This window comes from Pelodiscus sinensis, chromosome 30, assembly GCF_049634645.1.
Source record: "Pelodiscus sinensis isolate JC-2024 chromosome 30, ASM4963464v1, whole genome shotgun sequence".
NCBI lineage: Eukaryota > Metazoa > Chordata > Testudines > Trionychidae > Pelodiscus > Pelodiscus sinensis.
Window position 1 is genome coordinate 8,847,427 of NC_134740.1, and position 26,407 is coordinate 8,873,833.

Below are 26,407 nucleotides of genomic sequence, written 5' to 3' on the forward strand. Positions count from 1 at the left end.
TAGAATATATTGCATGAGCATTTTAACACCATTTTTTCAATGAAATTGGTGGGTATTGCATATTCATGTCAGTTAGGAAGCTCTTTTATGCCTGATTGACATCTATACGGAGTATATGGAGAATTGAAGCAAGAGACCTTCTCATCTAACCCATCAGAAGAATAGGGACTTCCACTGAAATCAGAAGTTCTCCCTGCACTAATTTCCTTTGAACGAGACATTCCCTTTCCTTTTTGTTTTATCTTTTGGGTCAACAGTTCTCTGGTCTCCATTATTTCCCTTTGGAATCTATTATTTTCCAGGACTTCCCATTTGGGATTGGTAACAATTCATTACCAATGATGGTTACAAGTGGTACCACTGTTTTTTGTTTCTATAAAAATAAATATTCACTTTCCTCTCTGCAATCATTTCAAATTCCCACCAGTAGAAATAAGAAGGGTGATTACATTATTTCATAGGAAGGAGGATTTACCAGCCAGGGAAGAGAGTGATATTTTTTGAAGGGATTAACAACAACATTTGCAAGTTCTGTGGCATCCGGACATGAACCGAATCTCAGTTTCCAGAGATAATTGAAGTCTGCCAATAGCAGTAGGGACTGTCTTTGAACTACATTTTCCAATCTTATCCATGAGATCTGAAGGAAGGGATGAGGTTAGAGTGCCACTGGTAATATAAAATACATGAATTTAGAAAGGAAACATGCCTATTCAGGCATCATGTCAGAAAGAATGGGATTCTTGATCGATCCAGAAGGAACATGGAAGAAAGTAGAATCTGTGACACTAAACCCCAATATTGAATATTTTACTGTGGTAGGACTAAAGCATGGATAATTTTGCAAGACAGGTCATTCAAGGTGTCACTGGAAAAGGTATGATGTGCTAAATATGATTAGCCTCTTTGTATTCGTGCATTATTTTTTATCTGAATTTATGCATATGGACTAAGTGTCTTTATTTCCAATGTCCTTACACCTGGGTACCTCCCACTTGGGAAGGTGCTAGACAGTCCATTGGGAAGGGTCTTTTAATGGTAATGAGTTGTTAGGCAAAAAGATGAACTCCCACTTAGTAAGCCTTCGTCAGAATGCTCCAAGGAGCCTGTAATTAACGGGTGGTTCTACAGGGGCCTGTTTGTGTTTTTCCAAAGCCTAGTCTTGGGAACAGACTTTGAAACAAAGGATTCCCACCCTTTTCTGAAGCTATAGAAGGCAGGAAGTGAAACCAGCAGTTCTTCACTCCCTGCACAAGAGGACTCCTGGAAAGATCTGAAGAGCAAGGACGGACCTGGGGAAAGTGCTGGCCCCAGGTGAAAGGTACCCAGGGTACGGAAGCCTGAAAAACCCAAGTGACAAAGCAAATGCAACTTGTGCCTTGAGAATCTGCCAGATGCCTCGTATCACTGGGCATGGTGAGAATCTGCTCATTTCTATGGACTCAGAGCAGCCCGTTATGCTGAGTTTGTGAGGATTTTTGTTTGCTTTCTGGTAATCTGCTCAGATTCTTTATCGTTAACAGACTTGTCTGTATCAGAGGGGTAGCCGTGTTAGTCTGAATCTGCAAGAGCGGCGAGGAGTCCTGTGGCACCTAATAGACTAACTGAAGTGTTGGAGCCTAATCTTTCGTGGGCAAAGACCCACTTCGTCAGATGCACATCAGACTTGTCTGTAGTTTTACCTAAACCAGTGTGGCTTTCTACAAAGTATGTGTTCCTCTACACATTGAGGGAGAGGTAAACGGGATAACAAATTCCTACTGATCGGTGGTTTGACCTCACTAGGGTTCTACAGCTCTGGTGTCATAGGCTGGTAGTTATCATTATAGTAGCTTCCCTATCGTTGTTTCATCCAGAGGCTCATCATAGAGCATGCTTGTAACAACTGCGTGTATCCAAACCTGTGTGGAAGCGTAGGAGCAGGAGTGAGCCTGCAGCTTGCCAGAGGTGCCTGATGTGCAAATGATCCCAGGCTGGTGGGTGGGAGGGCTCAGTGAAACCCCAGTTCCAGGTAGCAAAGAGGAGAAACCGATCAGAAATGGGTTACAGGAAAACATGCCCAAGAAAGTGCAACATATCGCTCTCAGTGTTAGAACTCACTGGGCCAGTCTGAAAGTCCATCTACCCCAATTTGTGGTGAAATAGTTTGCTTTTGGGCCCTTACTAATGCCTCATGAAAAACTGCCAACTCTCTTCAGTTGTTTTCCCCCTTAGTTCTGCTTTCCATGAGACCTTGCTAATCAGCTCTCTGAGTTTACGAAAATTGCCTCCTGAAATCCATTGTCTCTGTTTTTCTGTTCTCTCTTCTACCATTCCTTAGAGTCATGAACTCTATGAATTCATGACCACTTTCACCCAAGCTGCCTTCCACTTTCAAATTCTCAACCAGCTCCACCCCATTCGTTAAAATTAAATCTAGAACAGCTTCTCCCCCACTAGCTTTTTCAACCTTCTGAAATAAAGAATTGTCTCCAATACAGTCCAAGAACTTATTGGATGGTCTGTGCCCCACTGTGTTAGCTTCCCAACAATGTCTGGATAGTTGAAATCCCCCATCACCACCAAATCCTGCACTTTGGATGATTTTGTTAGTTGTTTAAAAATAGCCTCATGCGCCTCTTCTACCTGGGTAGGTGGCCTGTAATAGACCCCTAGCATGACATCACCCTTATTTTTACCTAACCCAGAGACTTTCAACACATCTGCTCCCCACATCCATCTCCACCTCAGTCCAAGTGTGTACATTTTGAATGTATAAGGCACCACCTCCTCGCTTTTGGCCCCACCTATCCTTCCTGAACAAGCTGCACCCTTCTATGCCAATATTCCAAATGCGTGTATTATCCCACCAAGCCTCTGTGATACCAACAATGTCGTCGTTGTGTTTATTTATTAGCATTTCTAGTTCTTGCTGCTTATTACATAGGCTTCTTGCATTTGTACATAGGCATCTAAGCTACGTCTTTGTCCTTGCTTCTGCCTTGTCCCTCCTTTTTCTCCACTCTTATAGCCCATGACCCCTCCCATTCCCAACTCATCTCCCAGGCCTCCGTGTTCTTCACTTACCTGTGAGCTTTGGTCACCTGCACCTTAGTAACTAAATATTTTCATTAGTGGTAGCAAAGAATAAAATATCTAAATCTTAACTTACTATTTTGTGTACAATTGGTAATAAATATAATGTATTTTTTGCATTATGTGTGTGTGTGAATTTAAGGGAGGAATAGATGCCATAGGAAATTAATTTATTTTTTTGTATTAAATCTTGATTGTCCTTCTGAGGGGACCTTAGGGATAATCACTATCTATCGAACTGTAGAATGTCTTCTTGAGCCCAGTAGAGCGATGGGGGGAAGGGTTAGGAGCCTAATCCCATTTGCAAAAGGGTAGTCAGTGGTTTGGGAGCCTAATCCCACTCGCAATACAAATTTAATATCAGACCGTCAAATGGATTTAGGTGCCTAAATGTGCTGCTCAACCTAGGCCATTTAATTTCAGCCTTGATGTCCAGGGAGGGACTGTGATGCAGTTTCTCTGAGAACCCCCCGTGATGCTGAGTGGCTCCGATGGGGTTTGGGATCCTGGCCGGGCCCAGAGAAGCTGACCCCACCATGGAAGGAGGAGTAAGTGAGCATTGCCCAGGAAGAGCAGCTGGTCGAATAGCCTAAACGTTTCCTAAAGGGAAAGAAACCCAGCGTGAGTGTGAGATGTGAGACGGGGCGGTGGGGGTGGGGGTCGGTCAGAGATTTTTTGACGTCCGATGTCTGTCTCTTTCTCATTTCTATCACCTCCAGGGTCCTTTGATGCATCCGGCCAACAGCACCGCCACAGTGACCCAGTTCCTGCTGCTGGGTTTCCCCTCCCTGGGCCGGCAGAGCCGGGAGCTCCTCTTTGCTCTGCTCTCCTTGGCGTACGCTGCCACAATGGTAGGGAACTTCTGCATCGTGTGGGCCGTGCTGCGGGACCCCCGCCTCCAGCGTCTGCCCATGTACATCCTGCTGGGGAACTTCTCCTGGCTGGAGATCTGCTACGTCACATCCACTGCACCACAAATGCTCTGCAACCTGCTGTCCCCTGGTCTCCCCATCTCCTTCCATGCCTGCTTCCTGCAGTTCTACTTCTTCTTCTCCCTGGGAGCCACCGAGTGTTTCTTACTCGCAGCCATGGCTCTGGACCGGTACCTGGCCATCTGCCAGCCTCTGCGCTACCCCGTCCTCATGTCCCCCCAGCTCTGCTGGACCTTGGTCGCCTCCTGCTGGTTCTTTGGCTTCATGTGGTTCATAGCGCCCATCAGCCTCATGTCCCGGCTCTCCTTCTGCAGCCCCTACACCCTGGACCATTTTGTCTGTGACCCGGCCCCATTGCTGGCTGCCTCCTGCTCCCCAGCTCACTGGGCTGGTCAGATCTGCTCCACTGCAAGCTCCCTTATGATCTTCAGCACTGTCTCTTTCATCCTGGCCTCCTACGGGCTCATCATCACAGCAGTACTAAGGCTGCCTGCAGGGGCTGGGCGGCACAAGGCCTTTTCCACCTGCACCTCCCACCTGGCCATCGTGAGCCTGTTCTTTGGCTCCGTCATGGTCAATTACTCCATCCCGACAGCCTCTGGGACCAGCGGGAAGGTGGTGACGCTGTTCTATGCAGTGGGGACCCCGCTGCTCAACCCGCTGATCTACAGCCTGAGGAACAAAGAGATGAAAGGGGCTCTGAGGAGGACCCTGCTGGGGGGGCCATAGTAGGCTCTGCAGGGACCCCCATAGGTTGGGACTGATGGGGAAGAAGGGGCCATGGGTTTGGGCCCTACTGCTCCAGGTGGTTCTGGCTGCAGGGGGAGCACACACGGCATTTTGCGTGATCTGTGATATGATTATTTACTGATGCTTCGGCCACGGTGGAGTTGAGGGGCCAAAGTTGCATGGGCTCATGAGCCCCTGCTGGAGGCCATGAGCACTGCTCCATGTCCGTGTTTGCAGAGGATAGGATAATAAAACCCAATGTGTGCACACAAAGGCTGAGTCCGATCTCCACCCGTATTGTGCAGCTGAGTTTCATTATTGTTCCCTAGAGATCTGATCCAGGGGGCAACTTCCCATTCTCCTTTTCTCTGTCGTCAATTAGGAGCAACCTAACGATGTCTTGGGAGTGAGAGCTGGGACCCAAATCGCGGCAATATCATGTTTGTATGGAATGGGCCACACTCTTCTCCTACAGCCTGAATAGAACCAATTGCCCTGCATCCAGCTCACAAGACCTTATCCCTCTTCCATAGCAATGCTAGAAATGAGAAGGTCTCTAACTCTCTGGAACCACCCCCCCAAATGCTGTTATTGGGGAAAACAATTAGGTTTAGGGGAGAAATATGATCTATTTTTGTTCTGTAGAAGAGGTTGCTTGGATTGTTGAGTTTTTCCTCTGCAAAATCAGAAGCGATCACTGCTGGAGATGGGACATGTGATGAGGTGGGCCAGGGCTCTGAGGTGACACCCCGCACTCTGGCTCAGATCTTTGGCTGGCTGGTTCCTACTTACACTCTCAAGTCACGTCTACATTACGCAGAATATCAACACCGCTGCGCTCCATCTTCGGGGATTCGGTTTAGCGGGTCTAGTGAAATCCTGCTCCTCAGGAGTAGTAAGGGAAGCCATCAACTTCTTGCTGTGTGGATGGCAATTTAAGATATGTCAACTCCAGCTATGTGATTGCGTATCTTAAGTCGACTTTCCGCTCTAGTGTAGACCAAGCCTCAGGCCCAGCTGGTCGCCATGCATGGGGTAAGGAACTAATTCCACCCACCATGCTGGTCTGATTGGCCATGACTTGGGAGAGGTTGCCACCCCACTCCCCGCATTATAAATATCTCACTTGTCAGGATTATCTGGATCAATTTCATATAATTATTTCCCTGCCCCTATGGGGGTCGTGGTCCCACTTTGGTCTTCTTTCAGTGAATGGGTCAGGTTGGTGGCCTGTGTCTTACAGGTCAGGCCAGATGATCTGACTTGGTCCCCTTTGGCCTTAAGCTTTGACCCAGGAGTCCAGACTCTCACACCGTGTGCTAACTCCCTGGATCCCACTTTCTTACTCCTTCCTAGGGCAATGGGCACCACCCAGAAATTCTGCCTTCTCATCCTCCCTGGCCCCTCCTTTGACCCACTAGACTTCACTTCCCTCCAAGAGCTAGAAGTAGATCCCAGTTGTGCTGGCAACTTATGTCTCCCTTCTCTAACCCACTGGGTCCGACCACCTCTCAAAAGCTGGAAGAAGAAAACTATCTAGCAGAGCACCGGGCAAGTGTTTCCCCTTTGGGGTCCTTGTCTAGGGCTTGTGAACTCTGTAGTAGATTGTATCCACAGAATCAGCCTTGTTCAGACTGTTGGGATGTGTCTAGACTACAGGGTTTTGTCGACAAAACTAGACTTGTGTCTACATTGCCGCCATGTTCTGTCGACATAACGTTGACAGAACTCAGCAGTTTTGTCAATGGCTGTAAACCTCATTCTACGAGGAATAACGCCTTTTGTCGACAGTTTTGTGGACAGAAGGTCTTATTGCATCTACACTGTCCTTTGTGTCTACGCTCTCATGTTGACAAAGTGGCTTGCTTTGTCGACAGAACTGGTTGTAGTCTAAACGCTCTTTGTCGACAGAAGCTTTGTCAACAGTATTTGTTGACAAAACTTCTGTTGACAAAAGCCTGTAGTCTAGATGTACCCTTGTTGACACTCTCAAAGAATTTGTATAGATTTCTGGGGCAAGGTTTCCCTTTACAAAAGCTGTGCCGACTTTTCCCCAATAAATCATGTATGCCCATGTCTGGTTATCCTCTTCTGTGCTATACTTCCACCCAGTCTGTCTGGCGCTGACATTAGAGCTACCAGTGTGACCACCCCAGTGGCCTTTGAAGAACACAGTCATCTGCTCGCAGCTCTGCTATTGTACATCAGAGCTCCTTCGGGACTCTCGGGTGATATTTCCAGTCCTGAGTGGGGAGTCTAGTGGGTTGAGAGTCAGGATTTCCAGGTACACGCTCTGGGTCTGCAAAGGGTGAAGGTTAGTTGATTAGTGGAGGAGGCAGGTGGCATCCAGGGTTTCTGGGTTCGAACTGGCTCTGGAAGGAGGGTTGCAGGGGAAGCTGGGAGCAGGACTCCTGAGTTCTAATTTCTGTTCTGGAGCCAAAGAAAACAGGCGCTGAGAACTCTGAAAAACAAGGAGGTCCATCAGTCCCTGAGAAAAGCTATTCTGAAATTGGTTGCTTTCAGACACAGGCATGGAGTGTGAAAGGTCACAGTTTAGCAGATAGTTAAATACAGGTGAACTGATATTTTTACACGTGGCCATTTTGACTCATTGAATACACATGCCCTATTTGACCTTACTTCATCTTTCTTGAGTAGGCCCCCAGAGCAGGTCCCAGTCCCAGCCCCCCACCACCACGTGGCCATCAGGCCCCCACCACCACAGAGCCACGGCAGTCCCCCGCCCCCTGCCACATGGTAGGTCCTAGCCTCCCCACCACATGGTCATGGCAAGCCCTGGTCCTGGCTGCCAGAGCAGGCCTTGGCTGCCCCCCACCAGTGCTTTCCACGTGGCCCTGCCAGCCAGGCAGCATAGCGGCTGCTGGAGCTGAAACCAGGGCCATGGTGAGGTTGCCCCAGTGACCTCAGCCCCAGCCACCGCACACCCAACTGCCCACTGCCCCACTCGCTCTCCTACTGCATGGTGAAGTGGGTGGAAAGGAATTCCGATATGGGGAACGCCAGTGGGAAGGGCTAATCAAAAGTGGGTGGGTGCCCAGGCAGTTTTCTCAGCCCGGCAGGCAGGGGTCTGTGGCCCACCACCTGTCCGTGGACCAGTGGTAGAAAACTGCTGCCCTAAATGTGGGCAGCCAAAATGATGAGGGGGCTGGAGCATATGACCTACAAGGAGAGGCTGAGGGATTCCGGCTTATTTAGTCTGGGTTTTGAGAGCAGCCTGCAACTCCCTGAAGAGGGTTCCAAAGAGGCTGGAGAGAGGCTGTTCTCAGTGGAGGCAGATGGCAGAACGAGAAGCAATGGGCTCAAGTTACAGTGGGGGAGGTCTAGGTGGGATATTAGGAAAAACTATTTCCCTAGAAGGGTGGGGAAGCACTGGAATGGGTTCCCTAGGGAGAGGGTGGAATCTCCATCCCTAGAGGTGTTTTAAGTCCCAGATTGACAAAGCCCTGGCTGGGATGATTGAGTTGGGGCTGGTCCTGCTTTGGGCAGGGGGCTGGACTCGATGACTCCTGAGGTCTCTGCCTGCCCTGGGGTTCTAGAATTCTATGATAAATAAATGACAAAGACTTTGGGTAAATTTCACCGGGACAGCTAGGAGTATTTCTATCCCAATGGTCAGCATGGTCAACCTGAATTACCTTGGATGTGAGTTATAAGCAGGCTGGGCACACGACCGCAGTGATGGGCAACCTCGGCTAGTGAGTGGGCCACCTTGGTGGACCTATGTCCTCTAGTGAGGCTGCAAGGTTGTCATGACCAAGATGGGCTATGGGGATAGGGTATTTTTCCAGTGTGCTTGCGTACCTAGGGTCTGAGGCTGTGCTGATTGAACGGTAGCAGTGCTTGGATTGGATGCAGAGGGAGCCGAGTTGTGGCCAATCGACACACGTCTCCCTTCACAGGCCCTGGCTTTACATGTGTGTCACTTGAGCAATGCAGACAGGAAAAACATGCACATGAAAACCAAGCTCATCAGGCAAACCTGTAGCTGGACAAAGGTAAAGAAAATGTCTCTCAGGCCATGCATAGGAGCCCAGTGGGCCACAGGGTGCCCCCAGTGATTTGGAACAACTGCAGTTTAGAGCTCTGTGGGTCCCAGTTTCAGGCACCAGTGTATTGGCTAGGACGGGGGCCATTTCAAGTGCATCATTTGAGTCCCACGTAACTGGAAAGGTCAGGAGAAGAGAGAAGAGAAAGCTTAAATCGGGCAAGCGGACTAATGGAATTAGGTGTCCAAATCCCCTAAGCATCTTTCTGCATTGCAACCTGTAGTGGGGAAGCTGCCCCCCTCTGGCCAGAAGGGTCAGTGCAGGCTGGAGGAAGCCTGCACAGAGCCCTGGTCTATCAAAGAGACACTTGTAACGAGCAAAGCAGCAAAGCAGAGGCAGTTGGGTCCTGCCCAGCGAGGGTGCAGAACTGGCTCCCAGCGGAGGAGAAGCACCTGGGCTGAGCAACACTGGGTGGGAGAGCTAAAGAGGGGGGCTCTGGGCTGGTACCTCCCAGGTAAATAAGGGCCTGGAAGGTGCAAGGGGCCACAGGGAAGGAGCCCATGGAAAGGAGGGGAGAGAAGGAGGCAGGACAAGGCTGCCACTCAAGGGTCCCTGGGTCCTGACATAGATCAGTGGGTGGCCTTGGGTCCCCCTTTCCCTAGCATTGCACCTAGCCCACTGAGGCGTGGCCTTTGCAGACTGTGGCTTCCCCTGAGGGGAGTGCTCAACGGGGCTGCAGTTGGCCTTGGCGGCAGCTGAGGCGAAGGGTTGCTGACACCCCGAAGAGGAGACGAGATTGGAGCAGTGGGCGCTGCTGGGGGGGGGGGAGTGTCCTGAAGAGGATGCCATGGTCCTGGGAGTGACACAGGTTCAAAGCGTGGGGAGAGAGCAGAGCGACAACAGCTGAGACACCGGCCACTAAGGGAGCCCACTGGGACTGAGCTAACAGAAAATCAGTTGAGTTCCACCTAAACTCTAATGTGAGAATTTAAGAGGGGGGTGGTTGGGGTTGGGTTTGGAAAGGCCTTGTGCTGCTCCAGGCCCACAGAGCCACAGAGGAAAGGATTGGAGGGGGAAGTTATTGAGGAAAAATAGGGTCGGGGAAAGTTATTGAGGGGGAGGGGCAAAAAGGTTGCCTGCCTGTTTCAGAGCAGCCATTTTTAATTCTGTTTTTCTCCGCGACACACCTCCGACTGCCTCATGGCATACCGGTGTGCCGCGGAACACAGTTTAAGAAACATTGGTCTACATCATGTGAGTGATGATTTACAGATCCAGACCTTCACTGGTTAATTCGTATGGTTTCTCAGCTAACAAATAGTGTGACAATTCACCTTCAGACACTTGGGAGAACCTCTAGAATATATTGCATGAGCATTTTAACACCATTTTTTCAATGAAATTGGTGGGTATTGCGTATTCATGTCTGTTAGGAAGGTCTTTTATGCCTGATTGACATCTATATGGAGTATATGGAGAATTGAAGCAAGAGACCTTCTCATCTAACCCATCAGAAGAATAGGGACTTCCACTGAAATCAGAAGTTCTCCCTGCACTAATTTCCTTTGAATGAGACATTCCCTTTCCTTTTTGTTTTATCTTTTGGGTCAACAGTTCTCTGGTCTCCATTATTTTCCTTTGGAATCTATTATTTTCCAGGACTTCCCATTTGGGATTGGTAACAATTCATTACCAATGATGGTTACAAGTGGTACCATTGTTTTTTGTTTCTATAAAAATAAATATTCACTTTCCTCTCTGCAACCGTTTCAAATTCCCACCAGTAGAAATAAGAAGGGTGATTACATTATTTCATAGGAAGGAGGATTTACCAGCCAGGGGAGAGAGTGATATTTTTTGAAGGGATTAACAACAACATTTGCAAGTTCTGTGGCATCCAGACATGAACCGAATCTCAGTTTCCAGAGATAATTGAAGTCTGTCAATATCAGTAGGGACTGTCTTTGAACTACATTTTCCAATCTTATCCATGAGATCTGAAGGAAGGGATGAGGTTAGAGTGCCACTGGTAATATAAAATACATGAATTTAGAAAGGAAACATGCCTATTCAGGCATCATGTCAGAAAGAATGGGATTCTTGATCGATCCAGAAGGAACATGGAAGAAAGTAGAATCTGTGACACTAAACCCCAATATTGAATATTTTACTGTGGTAGGACTAAAGCATGGATAATTTTGCAAGACAGGTCATTCAAGGTGTCACTGGAAAAGTTATGATGTGCTAAATATGATTAGCCTATTTGTATTCGTGCATTATTTTTTATCTGAATTTATGCATATGGACTAAGCGTCTTTATTTCCAATGTCCTTACACCTGGGTACCTCCCACTTGGGAAGGTGCTAGACAGTCCATTGGGAAGGGTCTTTTAATGGTAATGAGTTGTTAGGCAAAAAGATGAACTCCCACTTAGTAAGCCTTCGTCAGAATGCTCCAGGGAGCCTGTAATTAAGGGGTGGTTCTACAGGGGCCTCTTTGTGTTTTTCCAAAGCCTAGTCTTGGGAACAGACTTTGAAACAAAGGATTCCCACCCTTTTCTGAAGCTATAGAAGGCAGGAAGTGAAACCAGCAGTTCTTCACTCCCTGCACATGAGGACTCCTGGAAAGATCTGAAGAGCAAGGGCGGACCTGGGGAAAGTGCTGGCCCCAGGTGAAAGGTACCCAGGGTACGGAAGCCTGAAAAACCCAAGTGACAAAGCAAATGCAACTTGTGCCTTGAGAATCTGCCAGATGCCTCGTATCACTGGGCATGGTGAGAATCTGCTCATTTCTATGGACTCAGAGCAGCCCGTTATGCTGAGTTTGTGAGGATTTTTGTTTGCTTTCTGGTAATCTGCTCAGATTCTTTATCGTTAACAGACTTGTCTGTATCAGAGGGGTAGCCGTGTTAGGGGTAGCCTCACTAGGGTTCTACAGCTCTGGTGTCATAGGCTGATAGTTATCATTATAGTAGCTTCCCTATCATTTCATCCAGAGGCTCATCATAGAGTATGCATGTAACAACAACTGCGTGTATCCAAACCTGTGTGGATGCTTGAGAAAGCGTAGGAGCAGGAGTGAGCCTGCAGCTTGCCAGAGGTGCCTGATGTGCGAGTGATCCCAGGCTGGTGGGTGGGAGGGCTCAGTGAAACCCCAGTTCCAGGTAGCAAAGAGGAGAAACCGATCAGAAATGGGTTACAGGAAAACATGCCCAAGAAAGTGCAACATATCGCTCTCAGTGTTAGAACTCACTGGGCCAGTCTGAAAGTCCATCTACCCCAATTTGTGGTGAAATAGTTTGCTTTTGGGCCCTTAATAATGCCTCATGAAAAACTGCCAACTCTCTTCAGTTGTTTTCCCCCTTAGTTCTGCTTTCCATGAGACCTTGCTAATCAGCTCTCTGAGTTTACGAAAATTGCCTCCTGAAATCCATTGTCTCTGTTTTTCTGTTCTCTCTTCTACCATTCCTTAGAGTCATGAACTCTATGAATTCATGACCACTTTCACCCAAGCTGCCTTCCACTTTCAAATTCTCAACCAGCTCCACCCCATTCGTTAAAATCAAATCTAGAACAGCTTCTCCCCCAGTAGCTTTTTCAACCTTCTGAAATAAAGAATTGTCTCCAATACAGTCCAAGAACTTATTGGATGGTCTGTGCCCCACTGTGTTAGCTTCCCAACAATGTCTGGATAGTTGAAATCCCCCATCACCACCAAATCCTGCACTTTGGATGATTTTGTTAGTTGTTTAAAAAAAGCCTCATGCGCCTCTTCTACCTGGGTAGGTGGCCTGTAATAGACCCCTAGCATGACATCACCCTTATTTTTACCTAACCCAGAGACTTTCAACACATCTGCTCCCCACATCCATCTCCACCTCAGTCCAAGTGTGTACATTTTGAATGTATAAGGCACCACCTCCTCGCTTTTGGCCCCACCTATCCTTCCTGAACAAGCTGCTCCCTTCTATGCCAATATTCCAAATGCGTGTATTATCCCACCAAGCCTCTGTGATACCAACAATGTCGTCGTTGTGTTTATTTATTAGCATTTCTAGTTCTTGCTGCTTATTACATAGGCTTCTTGCATTTGTACATAGGCATCTAAGCTACGTCTTTGTCCTTGCCTCCCAGTTCTGCCTTGTCCCTCCTTTTTCTCCACTCTTATAGCCCATGATCCCTCCCATTCCCAACTCATCTCCCAGGCCTCCGTGTTCTTCACTTACCTGTGAGCTTTGGTCACCTGCACCTTAGTAACTAAATATTTTCATTAGTGGTAGCAAAGAATAAAATATCTAAATCTCAACTTACTATTTTGTGTACAATTGGTAATAAATATAATGTATTTTTTGCATTATGTGTGTGTGTGAATTTAAGGGAGGAATAGATGCCATAGGAAATTAATTTATTTTTTTGTATTAAATCTTGATTGTCCTTCTGAGGGGACCTTAGGGATAATCACTATCTATCGAACTGTAGAATGTCTTCTTGAGCCCAGTAGAGCGATGGGGGGAAGGGTTAGGAGCCTAATCCCATTTGCAAAAGGGTAGTCAGTGGTTTGGGAGCCTAATCCCACTCGCAATACAAATTTAATATCAGACCGTCAAATGGATTTAGGTGCCTAAATGTGCTGCTCAACCTAGGCCATTTAATTTCAGCCTTGATGTCCAGGGAGGGACTGTGATGCAGTTTCTCTGAGAACCCCCCGTGATGCTGAGTGGCTCCGATGGGGTTTGGGATCCTGGCCGGGCCCAGAGAAGCTGACCCCACCATGGAAGGAAGAGCAAGTGAGCATTGCCCAGGAAGAGCAGCTGGTCGAATAGCCTAAACGTTTCCTAAAGGGAAAGAAACCCAGCGTGAGTGTGAGATGTGATATAGGGCGGTGGGGGTGGGGGTGGGGGTGGGTCAGAGATTTTGACGTCCGGTGACTGTCTCTGTCTCATTTCTATCACCTCCAGGGTCCTTTGATGCATCCGGCCAACAGCACCGCCACAGTGACCCAGTTCCTGCTGCTGGGTTTCCCCTCCCTGGGCCGGCAGAGCCGGGAGCTCCTCTTTGCTCTGCTCTCCTTGGCGTATGCTGCCACAATGGTGGGGAACTTCTGCATCGTGTGGGCCGTGCTGCGGGACCCCCGCCTCCAGCGTCTGCCCATGTACATCCTGCTGGGGAATTTCTCCTGGCTGGAGATCTGCTACGTCACATCCACTGCACCACAAATGCTCTGCAACCTGCTGTCCCCTGGTCTCCCCATCTCCTTCCATGCCTGCTTCCTGCAGTTCTACTTCTTCTTCTCCCTGGGAGCCACCGAGTGTTTCTTCCTCGCAGCCATGGCTCTGGACCGGTACCTGGCCATCTGCCAGCCTCTGCGCTACCCCGTCCTCATGTCCCACCAGCTCTGCTGGACCTTGGTCGCCTCCTGCTGGTTCTTTGGCTTCCTGTGGTTCATAGCGCCTATCAGCCTCATGTCCCGGCTCTCCTTCTGCAGCCCCTACACCCTGGACCATTTTGTCTGTGACCCGGCCCCATTGCTGGCTGCCTCCTGCTCCCCAGCTCACTGGGCTGGTCAGATCTGCTCCACTGCAAGCTCCCTTATGATCTTCAGCACTGTCTCCTTCATCCTGGCCTCCTATGGGCTCATCATCACAGCAGTACTAAGGCTGCCTGCAGGGGCTGGGCGGCACAAGGCCTTTTCCACCTGCACCTCCCACCTGGCCATCGTGAGCCTGTTCTTTGGCTCCGTCATGGTCAATTACTCCATCCCGACAGCCTCTGGGACCAGCGGGAAGGTGGTGACGCTGTTCTATGCAGTTGGGACCCCGCTGCTCAACCCGCTGATCTACAGCCTGAGGAACAAAGAGATGAAAGGGGCTCTGAGGAGGACCCTGCTGGGGGGGCCATAGTAGGCTCTGAAGGGACCCCCATAGGTTGGGACTGATGGGGAAGAAGGGGCCATGGGTTTGGGCCCTACTGCTCCAGGTGGTTCTGGCTGCAGTGGGAGAACACACGGCATTTTGCGTGATCTGTGATATGATCATTTACTGATGCTTCGGCCACGGTGGAGTTGAGGGGCCAAAGTTGCATGGGCTCATGTGCCCCTGCTGGAGGCCATGAGCACTGCTCCATGTCCGTGTTTGCAGAGGATAGGATAATAAAACCCAATGTGTGCACACAAAGGCTGAGTCCTATCTCCACCCGTATTGTGCAGCTGAGTTTCATTATTGTTCCCTAGAGATCTGATCCAGGGGGCAACTTCCCATTCTCCTTTTCTCTGTCGTCAATTAGGAGCAACCTAACGATGTCTTGGGAGTGAGAGCTGGGACCCAAATCGCGGCAATATCATGTTTGTATGGAATGGGCCACACTCTCCTCCTACAGCCTGAGTAGAACCAATTGCCCTGCATCCAACTCACAAGACCTTATCCCTCTTCCATAGCAATGCTAGAAATGAGAAGGTCTCTAACTCTCTGGAACCACCCCCCAAAAGCTGTTATTGGGGAAAACAATTAGGTTTAGGGGAGAAATATGATCTATTTTTGTTCTGTAGAAGAGGTTGCTTGGATTGTTGAGTTTTTCCTCTGCAAAATCAGAAGCGATCAGTGCTGGAGATGGGACATGTGATGAGGTGGGCCAGGGCTCTGAGGTGACACCCCGCACTCTGGCTCAGATCTTTGGCTGGCTGGTTCCTACTTACACTCTCAAGTCACGTCTACATTACGCAGAATATCAATGCCGCTGCGCTCCATCTTCGGGGATTCGATTTAGCGGGTCTAGTGAAATCCTGCTCCTCAGGAGTAGTAAGGGAAGCCATCAACTTCTTGCTGTGTGGATGGCAATTTAAGATATGTCAACTCCAGCTATGTGATTGCGTATCTTAAGTCGACTTTCCGCTCTAGTGTAGACCAAGCCTCAGGCCCAGCTGGTCGCCATGCATGGGGTAAGGAACTAATTCCACCCACCATGCTGGTCTGATTGGCCATGACTTGGGAGAGGTTGCCACCCCACTCCCCACATTATAAATATCTCACTTGTCAGGATTATCTGGATCAATTTCATATAATTATTTCCCTGCCCCTATGGGGGTCGTGGTCCCACTTTGGTCTTCTTTCAGTGAATGGGTCAGGTTGGTGGCCTGTGTCTTACAGGTCAGGCCAGATGATCTGACTTGGTCCCCTTTGGCCTTAAGCTTTGACCCAGGAGTCCAGACTCCCACACCGTGTGCTAACTCCCTGGATCCCACTTTCTTACTCCTTCCTAGGGCAATGGGCACCACCCAGAAATTCTGCCTTCTCATCCACCCTGGCCCCTGCTTTGACCCACTAGACTTCTCTTCCCTCCAAGAGCTAGAAGTAGATCCCAGTTGTGCTGACAACTTATGTCTCCCTTCTCTAACCCACTGGGTCCGACCACCTCTCAAAAGCTGGAAGAAGAAAACTATCTAGCAGAGCACCGGGCAATTGTTTCCCCTTTGGGGTCCTTGTCTAGGGCTTGTGAACTCTGTAGTAGATTGTATCCACAGAATCAGCCTTGTTCAGACTGTTGGGATGTGTCTAGCCTACAGGGTTTTGTCGACAAAACTAGACTTGTGTCTACATTGCCGCCATGTTCTGTCGACATAACGTTGACAGAACTCAGCAGTTTTGTCAATGGCTGTAAACCTCATGCTACGAGGAATAACGCCTTTTGTCGACAGTTTTGTGGACAGAAGGTCTTATTGCATCTACACTGTCCTTTGTGTCTACACTCTCATGTTGACAAAGTGGCTTGCTTTGTCGACAGAACTGGTTGTCGTCTAAACGCTCTTTGTCGACAGAAGCTTTGTCAACAGTATTTGTTGACAAAACTTCTGTTGACAAAAGCCTGTAGTCTAGATGTACCCTTGTTGACACTCTCAAAGAATTTGTATAGATTTCTGGGGCAAGGTTTCCCTTTACAAAAGCTGTGCCGACTTTTCCCCAATAAATCATGTATGCCCATGTCTGGTTATCCTCTTCTGTGCTATACTTCCACCCAGTCTGTCTGGCGCTGACATTAGAGCTACCAGTGTGACCACCCCAGTGGCCTTTGAAGAACACAGTCATCTGCTCGCAGCTCTGCTATTGTACATCAGAGCTCCTTCGGGACTCTCGGGTGATATTTCCAGTCCTGAGTGAGGTGTCTAGTGGGTTGAGAGTCAGGATTTCCAGGTACACGCTCTGGGTCTGCAAAGGGTGAAGGTTAGTTGATTAGTGGAGGAGGCAGGTGGCATCCAGGGTTTCTGGGTTCGAACTGGCTCTGGAAGGAGGGTTGCAGGGGAAGCTGGGAGCAGGACTCCTGAGTTCTAATTTCTGTTCTGGAGCCAAAGAAAACAGGCGCTGAGAACTCTGAAAAACAAGGAGGTCCATCAGTCCCTGAGAAAAGCTATTCTGAAATTGGTTGCTTTCAGACACAGGCATGGAGTGTGAAAGGTCACAGTTTAGCAGATAGTTAAATACAGGTGAACTGATATTTTTACACGTGGCCATTTTGACTCATTGAATACACATGCCCTATTTGACCTTACTTCATCTTTCTTGAGTAGGCCCCCAGAGCAGGTCCCAGTCCCAGCCCCCCACCACCACGTGGCCATCAGGCCCCCACCACCACAGAGCCACGGCAGTCCCCCGCCCCCTGCCACATGGTAGGTCCTAGCCTCCCCACCACATGGTCATGGCAAGCCCTGGTCCTGGCTGCCAGAGCAGGCCTTGGCTGCCCCCCACCAGTGCTTTCCACGTGGCCCTGCCAGCCAGGCAGCATAGCGGCTGCTGGAGCTGAAACCAGGGCCATGGTGAGGTTGCCCCAGTGACCTCAGCCCCAGCCACCGCACACCCAACTGCCCACTGCCCCACTCGCCCTCCTACTGCATGGTGAAGTGGGTGGAAAGGAATTCCGATATGGGGAACGCCAGTGGGAAGGGCTAATCAAAAGTGGGTGGGTGCCCAGGCAGTGTGTCTCAGCCCGGCAGGCAGAGGTCTGTGGCCCACCACCTGTCCGTGGACCAGTGGTAGAAAACTGCTGCCCTAAATGTGGGCAGCCAAAATGATGAGGGGGCTGGAGCATATGACCTATGAGGAGGGGCTGAGGGATTCCGGCTTATTTAGTCTGGGTTTTGAGAGCAGCCTGCAACTCCCTGAAGAGGGTTCCGAAGAGGCTGGAGAGAGGCTGTTCTCAGTGGAGGCAGATGGCAGAACGAGAAGCAATGGGCTCAAGTTACAGTGGGGGAGGTCTAGGTGGGATATTAGGAAAAACTATTTCCCTAGAAGGGTGGGGAAGCACTGGAATGGGTTCCCTAGGGAGAGGGTGGAATCTCCATCCCTAGAGGTGTTTTAAGTCCCAGATTGACAAAGCCCTGGCTGGGATGATTGAGTTGGGGCTGGTCCTGCTTTGGGCAGGGGGCTGGACTCGATGACTCCTGAGGTCTCTGCCTGCCCTGGGGTTCTAGAATTCTATGATAAATAAATGACAAAGACTTTGGGTAAATTTCACCGGGACAGCTAGGAGTATTTCTATCCCAATGGTCAGCATGGTCAACCTGAATTACCTTGGATGTGAGTTATAAGCAGGCTGGGCACACGACCGCAGTGATGGGCAACCTCGGCTAGTGAGTGGGCCACCTTGGTGGACCTATGTCCTCTAGTGAGGCTGCAAGGTTGTCATGACCAAGATGGGCTATGGGGATAGGGTATTTTTCCAGTGTGCTTGCGTACCTAGGGTCTGAGGCTGTGCTGATTGAACCGTAGCAGTGCTTGGATTGGATGCAGAGGGAGCTGAGGTTGTGGCCAATCGACACACGTCTCCCTTCACAGGCCCTGGTTTTACATGTGTGTCACTTGAGCAATGCAGACAGGAAAAACATGCACATGAAAACCAAGCTCATCAGGCAAACCTGTAGCTGGACAAAGGTAAAGAAAATGTCTCTCAGGCCATGCATAGGAGCCCAGTGGGCCACAGGGTGCCCCCAGTGATTTGGAACAACTGCAGTTTAGAGCTCTGTGGGTCCCAGTTTCAGGCACCAGTGTATTGGCTAGGACGGGGGCCATTTCAAGTGCATCATTTGAGTCCCACGAAACTGGAAAGGTCAGGAGAAGAGAGAAGAGAAAGCTTAAATCGGGCAAGCGGACTAATGGAATTAGGTGTCCAAATCCCCTAAGCATCTTTCTGCATTGCAACCTGTAGTGGGGAAGCTGCCCCCCTCTGGCCAGAAGGGTCAGTGCAGGCTGGAGGAAGCCTGCACAGAGCCCTGGTCTATCAAAGAGACATTTGTAACGAGCAAAGCAGCAAAGCAGAGGCAGTTGGGTCCTGCCCAGCGAGGGTGCAAAACTGGCTCCCAGCGGAGGAGAAGCACCTGGGCTGAGCAACACTGGGTGGGAGAGCTAAAGAGGGGGGCTCTGGGCTGGTACCTCCCAGGTAAATAAGGGCCTGGAAGGTGCAAGGGGCCACAGGGAAGGAGCCCATGGAAAGGAGGGGAGAGAAGGAGGCAGGACAAGGCTGCCACTCAAGGGTCCCTGGGTCCTGACATAGATCAGTGGGTGGCCTTGGGTCCCCCTTTCCCTAGCATTGCACCTAGCCCACTGAGGCGTGGCCTTTGCAGACTGTGGCTTCCCCTGAGGGGAGGGCTCAACGGGGCTGCAGTTGGCCTTGGCGGCAGCTGAGGCGATAGGGCTGCTGACACCCCGAAGGGGAGACGAGATTGGAGCAGTGGGCGCTGCTGGGAGTGTCCTGAAGAGGATGCCGTGGTCCTGGGAGTGACAAAGGTTCAAAGCGTGGGGAGAGAGCAGAGCGACAACGGCTGAGACACCGGCCACTAAGGGAGCCCACTGGGACTGAGCTAACAGAAAATCAGTTGAGTTCCACCTAAACTCTAATGTGAGAATTTAAGAGGGGGGTGGTTGGGGTTGGGTTTGGAAAGGCCTTGTGCTGCTCCAGGCCCACAGAGCATTTCTCTCTTGTCTATTTAGTCTGCATTTATAATGTTGCCTCCGTCGCCTTTGGGAATCCCAGCCATGGGCAGCAATGCCTGTGCAGTGGAGGGATGTTTCTCACTGTTTGCTCTTTTCCAAAACCCAGCACAACAGGCCCTTCATTCCAGCTGGACCTTCTAGACCCTAAAACTGTCATTGGCCTCTGTCCTAGGCCGACTGCTGGGAACTCTGGAATCTGGGGCACTGAAACGGATGTATGGTCCTTAGTCAGTGTTGCTCTCCAGACTTTTTGCCTAACCACAGCAAGAGAAAACCACGTTTTTTGCTTCTCCCTAACGGAAATGGTGATGAAGGCTGCGTCTACATCGGTGTTTCTTAAACTTTTTAAGACTGAGGATCACCAAACAATATTTTTTTTTTCAATGGGGAACATCAAGGATTTTTTTGTTGAGAAAAAAAAAAGGTCGGGGGTGGAGGAAAGGATTGGAGGGGGAAGTTATTGAGGAAAAATAGGGTCGGGGGAAGTTATTGAGGCAGGACAAGGCTGCCTCTCAAGGGCATAGATCAGTGGGTGGCCTTGGGTCCCCCTTTCCCCTAGCATTGCACCTAGCCCACTGAGGCGTGGCCTTTGCAGACTGTGGCTTCCCCTGAGGGGAGTGCTCAACGGGGCTGCAGTTGGCCTTGGCGGCAGCTGAGGCGAAGGGTTGCTGACACCCCGAAGGGGAGACGAGATTGGAGCAGTGGGCGCTGCTGGGGGGGGGGGAGTGTCCTGAAGAGGATGCCGTGGTCCTGGGAGTGACACAGGTTCAAAGCGTGGGGAGAGAGCAGAGCGACAACAGCTGAGACACCGGCCACTAAGGGAGCCCACTGGGACTGAGCTAACAGAAAATCAGTTGAGTTCCACCTAAACTCTAATGTGAGAATTTAAGAGGGGGGTGGTTGGGGTTGGGTTTGGAAAGGCCTTGTGCTGCTCCAGGCCCACAGAGCCACAGAGGAAAGGATTGGAGGGGGAAGTTATTGAGGAAAAATAGGGTCGGGGAAAGTTATTGAGGGGGAGGGGCAAAAAGGTTGCCTGCCTGTTTCAGAGCAGCCATTTTTAATTCTGTTTTTCTCCGCGACACACCTCCGACTGCCTCATGGCATACCGGTGTGCCGCGGAACACAGTTTAAGAAACATTGGTCTACATCATGTGAGTGATGATTTACAGATCCAGACCTTCACTGGTTAATTCGTATGGTTTCTCAGCTAACAAATAGTGTGACAATTCACCTTCAGACACTTGGGAGAACCTCTAGAATATATTGCATGAGCATTTTAACACCATTTTTTCAATGAAATTGGTGGGTATTGCATATTCATGTCTGTTAGGAAGGTCTTTTATGCCTGATTGACATCTATACGGAGTATATGGAGAATTGAAGCAAGAGACCTTCTCATCTAACCCGTCAGAAGAATAGGGACTTCCACTGAAATCAGAAGTTCTCCCTGCACTAATTTCCTTTGAATGAGACATTCCCTTTCCTTTTTGTTTTATCTTTTGGGTCAACAGTTCTCTGGTCTCCATTATTTTCCTTTGGAATCTATTATTTTCCAGGACTTCCCATTTGGGATTGGTAACAATTCATTACCAATGATGGTTACAAGTGGTACCATTGTTTTTTGTTTCTATAAAAATAAATATTCACTTTCCTCTCTGCAACCGTTTCAAATTCCCACCAGTAGAAATAAGAAGGGTGATTACATTATTTCATAGGAAGGAGGATTTACCAGCCAGGGGAGAGAGTGATATTTTTTGAAGGGATTAACAACAACATTTGCAAGTTCTGTGGCATCCAGACATGAACCGAATCTCAGTTTCCAGAGATAATTGAAGTCTGTCAATATCAGTAGGGACTGTCTTTGAACTACATTTTCCAATCTTATCCATGAGATCTGAAGGAAGGGATGAGGTTAGAGTGCCACTGGTAATATAAAATACATGAATTTAGAAAGGAAACATGCCTATTCAGGCATCATGTCAGAAAGAATGGGATTCTTGATCGATCCAGAAGGAACATGGAAGAAAGTAGAATCTGTGACACTAAACCCCAATATTGAATATTTTACTGTGGTAGGACTAAAGCATGGATAATTTTGCAAGACAGGTCATTCAAGGTGTCACTGGAAAAGTTATGATGTGCTAAATATGATTAGCCTATTTGTATTCGTGCATTATTTTTTATCTGAATTTATGCATATGGACTAAGCGTCTTTATTTCCAATGTCCTTACACCTGGGTACCTCCCACTTGGGAAGGTGCTAGACAGTCCATTGGGAAGGGTCTTTTAATGGTAATGAGTTGTTAGGCAAAAAGATGAACTCCCACTTAGCAAGCCTTCGTCAGAATGCTCCAGGGAGTCTGTAATTAACGGGTGGTTCTACAGGGGCCTGTTTGTGTTTTTCCAAAGCCTAGTCTTGGGAACAGACTTTGAAACAAAGGATTCCCACCCTTTTCTGAAGCTATTGAAGGCAGGAAGTGAAACCAGCAGTTCTTCACTCCCTGCACAAGAGGACTCCTGGAAAGATCTGAAGAGCAAGGACGGACCTGGGGAAAGTGCTGGCCCCAGGTGAAAGGTACCCAGGGTACGGAAGCCTGAAAAACCCAAGTGACAAAGCAAATGCAACTTGTGCCTTGAGAATCTGCCAGATGCCTCGTATCACTGGGCATGGTGAGAATCTGCTCATTTCTATGGACTCAGAGCAGCCTGTTATGCTGAGTTTGTGAGGATTTTTGTTTGCTTTCTGGTAATCTGCTCAGATTCTTTATCGTTAACAGACTTGTCTGTATCAGAGGGGTAGCCATGTTAGGGGTAGCCTCACTAGGGTTCTACAGCTCTGGTGTCATAGGCTGATAGTTATCATTATAGTAGTTTCCCTATCATTTCATCCAGAGGCTCATCATAGAGTATGCGTGTAACAACAACTGCGTGTATCCAAAGCTGTGTGGATGCTTGAGAAAGCGTAGGAGCAGGAGTGAGCCTGCAGCTTGCCAGAGGTGCCTGATGTGCGAGTGATCCCAGACTGATGGGTGGGAGGGCTCAGTGAAACCCCAGTTCCAGGAGCAAAGAGGAGAAACCGATCAGAAATGGGTTACAGGAAAACATGCCCAAGAAAGTGCAACATATTGCTCTCAGTGTTAGAACTCACTGGGCCAGTCTGAAAGTCCATCTACCCCAATTTGTGGTGAAATAGTTTGCTTTTGGGCCCTTAATAATGCCTCATGAAAAACTGCCAACTCTCTTCAGTTGTTTTCCCCCTTAGTTCTGCTTTCCATGAGACCTTGCTAATCAGCTCTCTGAGTTTACGAAAATTGCCTCCTGAAATCCATTGTCTCTGTTTTTCTGTTCTCTCTTCTACCATTCCTTAGAGTCATGAACTCTATGAATTCATGACCACTTTCACCCAAGCTGCCTTCCACTTTCAAATTCTCAACCAGCTCCACCCCATTCGTTAAAATCAAATCTAGAACAGCTTCTCCCCCACTAGCTTTTTCAACCTTCTGAAATAAAGAATTGTCTCCAATACAGTCCAAGAACTTATTGGATGGTCTGTGCCCCACTGTGTTAGCTTCCCAACAATGTCTGGATAGTTGAAATCCCCCATCACCACCAAATCCTGCACTTTGGATTATTTTGTTAGTTGTTTAAAAAAAGCCTCATGCGCCTCTTCTACCTGGGTAGGTGGCCTGTAATAGACCCCTAGCATGACATCACCCTTATTTTTACCTAACCCAGAGACTTTCAACACATCTGCTCCCCACATCCATCTCCACCTCAGTCCAAGTGTGTCTATTTTGAATGTATAAGGCACCACCTCCTCGCTTTTGGCCCCACCTATCCTTCCTGAACAAGCTGCTCCCTTCTATGCCAATATTCCAAATGCGTGTATTATCCCACCAAGCCTCTGTGATACCAACAATGTCGTCGTTGTGTTTATTTATTAGCATTTCTAGTTCTTGCTGCTTATTACATAGGCTTCTTGCATTTGTACATAGGCATCTAAGCTACGTCTTTGTCCTTGCCTCCCAGTTCTGCCTTGTCCCTCCTTTTTCTCCACTCTTATAGCCCATGTTCCCTCCCATTCCCAACTCATCTCCCAGGCCTCCGTGTTCTTCACTTACCTGTGAGCTTTGGTCACCTGCACCTTAGTAACTAAATATTTTCATTAGTGGTAGCAAAGAATAAAATATCTAAATCTTAACTTACTATTTTGTGTACAATTGGTAATAAATATAATGTATTTTTTGCATTATGTGTGTGTGTGAATTTAAGGGAGGAATAGATGCCATAGGAAATTAATTTATTTTTTTGTATTAAATCTTGATTGTCCTTCTGAGGGGACCTTAGGGATAATCACTATCTATCGAACTGTAGAATGTCTTCTTGAGCCCAGTAGAGCGATGGGGGGAAGGGTTAGGAGCCTAATCCCATTTGCAAAAGGGTAGTCAGTGGTTTGGGAGCCTAATCCCACTCGCAATACAAATTTAATATCAGACCGTCAAATGGATTTAGGTGCCTAAATGTGCTGCTCAACCTAGGCCATTTAATTTCAGCCTTGATGTCCAGGGAGGGACTGTGATGCAGTTTCTCTGAGAACCCCCCGTGATGCTGAGTGGCTCCGATGGGGTTTGGGATCCTGGCCGGGCCCAGAGAAGCTGACCCCACCATGGAAGGAAGAGCAAGTGAGCATTGCCCAGGAAGAGCAGCTGGTCGAATAGCCTAAACGTTTCCTAAAGGGAAAGAAACCCAGCGTGAGTGTGAGATGTGATACAGGGCGGTGGGGGTGGGGGTGGGGGTGGGTCAGAGATTTTGACGTCCGGTGACTGTCTCTGTCTCATTTCTATCACCTCCAGGGTCCTTTGATGCATCCGGCCAACAGCACCGCCACAGTGACCCAGTTCCTGCTGCTGGGTTTCCCCTCCCTGGGCCGGCAGAGCCGGGAGCTCCTCTTTGCTCTGCTCTCCTTGGCGTATGCTGCCACAGTGGTGGGGAACTTCTGCATCGTGTGGGCCGTGCTGCGGGACCCCCGCCTCCAGCGTCTGCCCATGTACATCCTGCTGGGGAACTTCTCCTGGCTGGAGATCTGCTACGTCACATCCACTGCACCACAAATGCTCTGCAACCTGCTGTCCCCTGGTCTCCCCATCTCCTTCCATGCCTGCTTCCTGCAGTTCTACTTCTTCTTCTCCCTGGGAGCCACCGAGTGTTTCTTCCTCGCAGCCATGGCTCTGGACCGGTACCTGGCCATCTGCCAGCCTCTGCGCTACCCCGTCCTCATGTCCCACCAGCTCTGCTGGACCTTGGTCGCCTCCTGCTGGCTCTTTGGCTTCCTGTGGTTCATAGCGCCTATCAGCCTCATGTCCCGGCTCTCCTTCTGCAGCCCCTACACCCTGGACCATTTTGTCTGTGACCCAGCCCCGTTGCTGGCTGCCTCCTGCTCCCCAGCTCACTGGGCTGGTCAGATCTGCTCCACTGCAAGCTCCCTTAAGATCTTGAGCACTGTCTCCTTCATCCTGGCCTCCTACGGGCTCATCATCACAGCAGTACTAAGGCTGCCTGCAGGGGCTGGGCGGCACAAGGCCTTTTCCACCTGCACCTCCCACCTGGCCATCGTGAGCCTGTTCTTTGGCTCCGTCATGGTCAATTACTCCATCCCGACAACCTCTGGGACCATCGGGAAGGTTGTGACGCTGTTCTATGCAGTGGGGACCCCGCTGCTCAACCCGCTGATCTACAGCCTGAGGAACAAAGAGATGAAAGGGGCTCTGAGGAGGACCCTGCTGGGGGGGCCATAGTAGGCTCTGCAGGGACCCCCATAGGTTGGGACTGATGGGGAAGAAGGGGCCATGGGTTTGGGCCCTACTGCTCCAGGTGGTTCTGGCTGCAGGGGGAGCACACACGGCATTTTGCGTGATCTGTGATATGATCATTTACTGATGCTTCGGCCACGGTGGAGTTGAGGGGCCAAAGTTGCATGGGCTCATGAGCCCCTGCTGGAGGCCATGAGCACTGCTCCATGTCCGTGTTTGCAGAGGATAGGATAATAAAACCCAATGTGTGCACACAAAGGCTGAGTCCGATCTCCACCCGTATTGTGCAGCTGAGTTTCATTATTGTTCCCTAGAGATCTGATCCAGGGGGCAACTTCCCATTCTCCTTTTCTCTGTCGTCAATTAGGAGCAACCTAACGATGTCTTGGGAGTGAGAGCTGGGACCCAAATCGCGGCAATATCATGTTTGTATGGAATGGGCCACACTCTTCTCCTACAGCCTGAATAGAACCAATTGCCCTGCATCCAGCTCACAAGACCTTATCCCTCTTCCGTAGCAATGCTAGAAATGAGAAGGTCTCTAACTCTCTGGAACCACCCCCCCAAATGCTGTTATTGGGGAAAACAATTAGGTTTAGGGGAGAAATATGATCTATTTTTGTTCTGTAGAAGAGGTTGCTTGGATTGTTGAGTTTTTCCTCTGCAAAATCAGAAGCGATCACTGCTGGAGATGGGACATGTGATGAGGTGGGCCAGGGCTCTGAGGTGACACCCCGCACTCTGGCTCAGATCTTTGGCTGGCTGGTTCCTACTTACACTCTCAAGTCACGTCTACATTACGCAGAATATCAACACCGCTGCGCTCCATCTTCGGGGATTCGGTTTAGCGGGTCTAGTGAAATCCTGCTCCTCAGGAGT

General features: G+C 49.3%; 3 protein-coding genes across 3 annotated transcripts; all 3 read left to right on the forward strand.

Moving 5' to 3' along the window:
- The first annotated feature begins 3,803 nt into the window (after nucleotides 1-3,803).
- On the forward strand, nucleotides 3,804-4,736 carry LOC142821273 (olfactory receptor 11G2-like). The gene has a single exon (XM_075912116.1). The coding sequence runs from the start codon at nucleotides 3,804-3,806 to the stop codon at nucleotides 4,734-4,736; it is 933 nt and encodes a 310-aa protein (XP_075768231.1).
- Nucleotides 4,737-13,709: 8,973 nt separating this feature from the next.
- LOC142821274 (olfactory receptor 11G2-like) lies at nucleotides 13,710-14,642 on the forward strand. The gene has a single exon (XM_075912117.1). The coding sequence runs from the start codon at nucleotides 13,710-13,712 to the stop codon at nucleotides 14,640-14,642; it is 933 nt and encodes a 310-aa protein (XP_075768232.1).
- A 9,938-nt stretch (nucleotides 14,643-24,580) lies between these two features.
- On the forward strand, nucleotides 24,581-25,513 carry LOC102461825 (olfactory receptor 11G2-like). Its single transcript, XM_006110223.2, has one exon. It carries the CDS (start codon nucleotides 24,581-24,583, stop codon nucleotides 25,511-25,513), a length of 933 nt encoding a protein of 310 aa, XP_006110285.2.
- The last annotated feature ends 894 nt before the right edge of the window (nucleotides 25,514-26,407 follow it).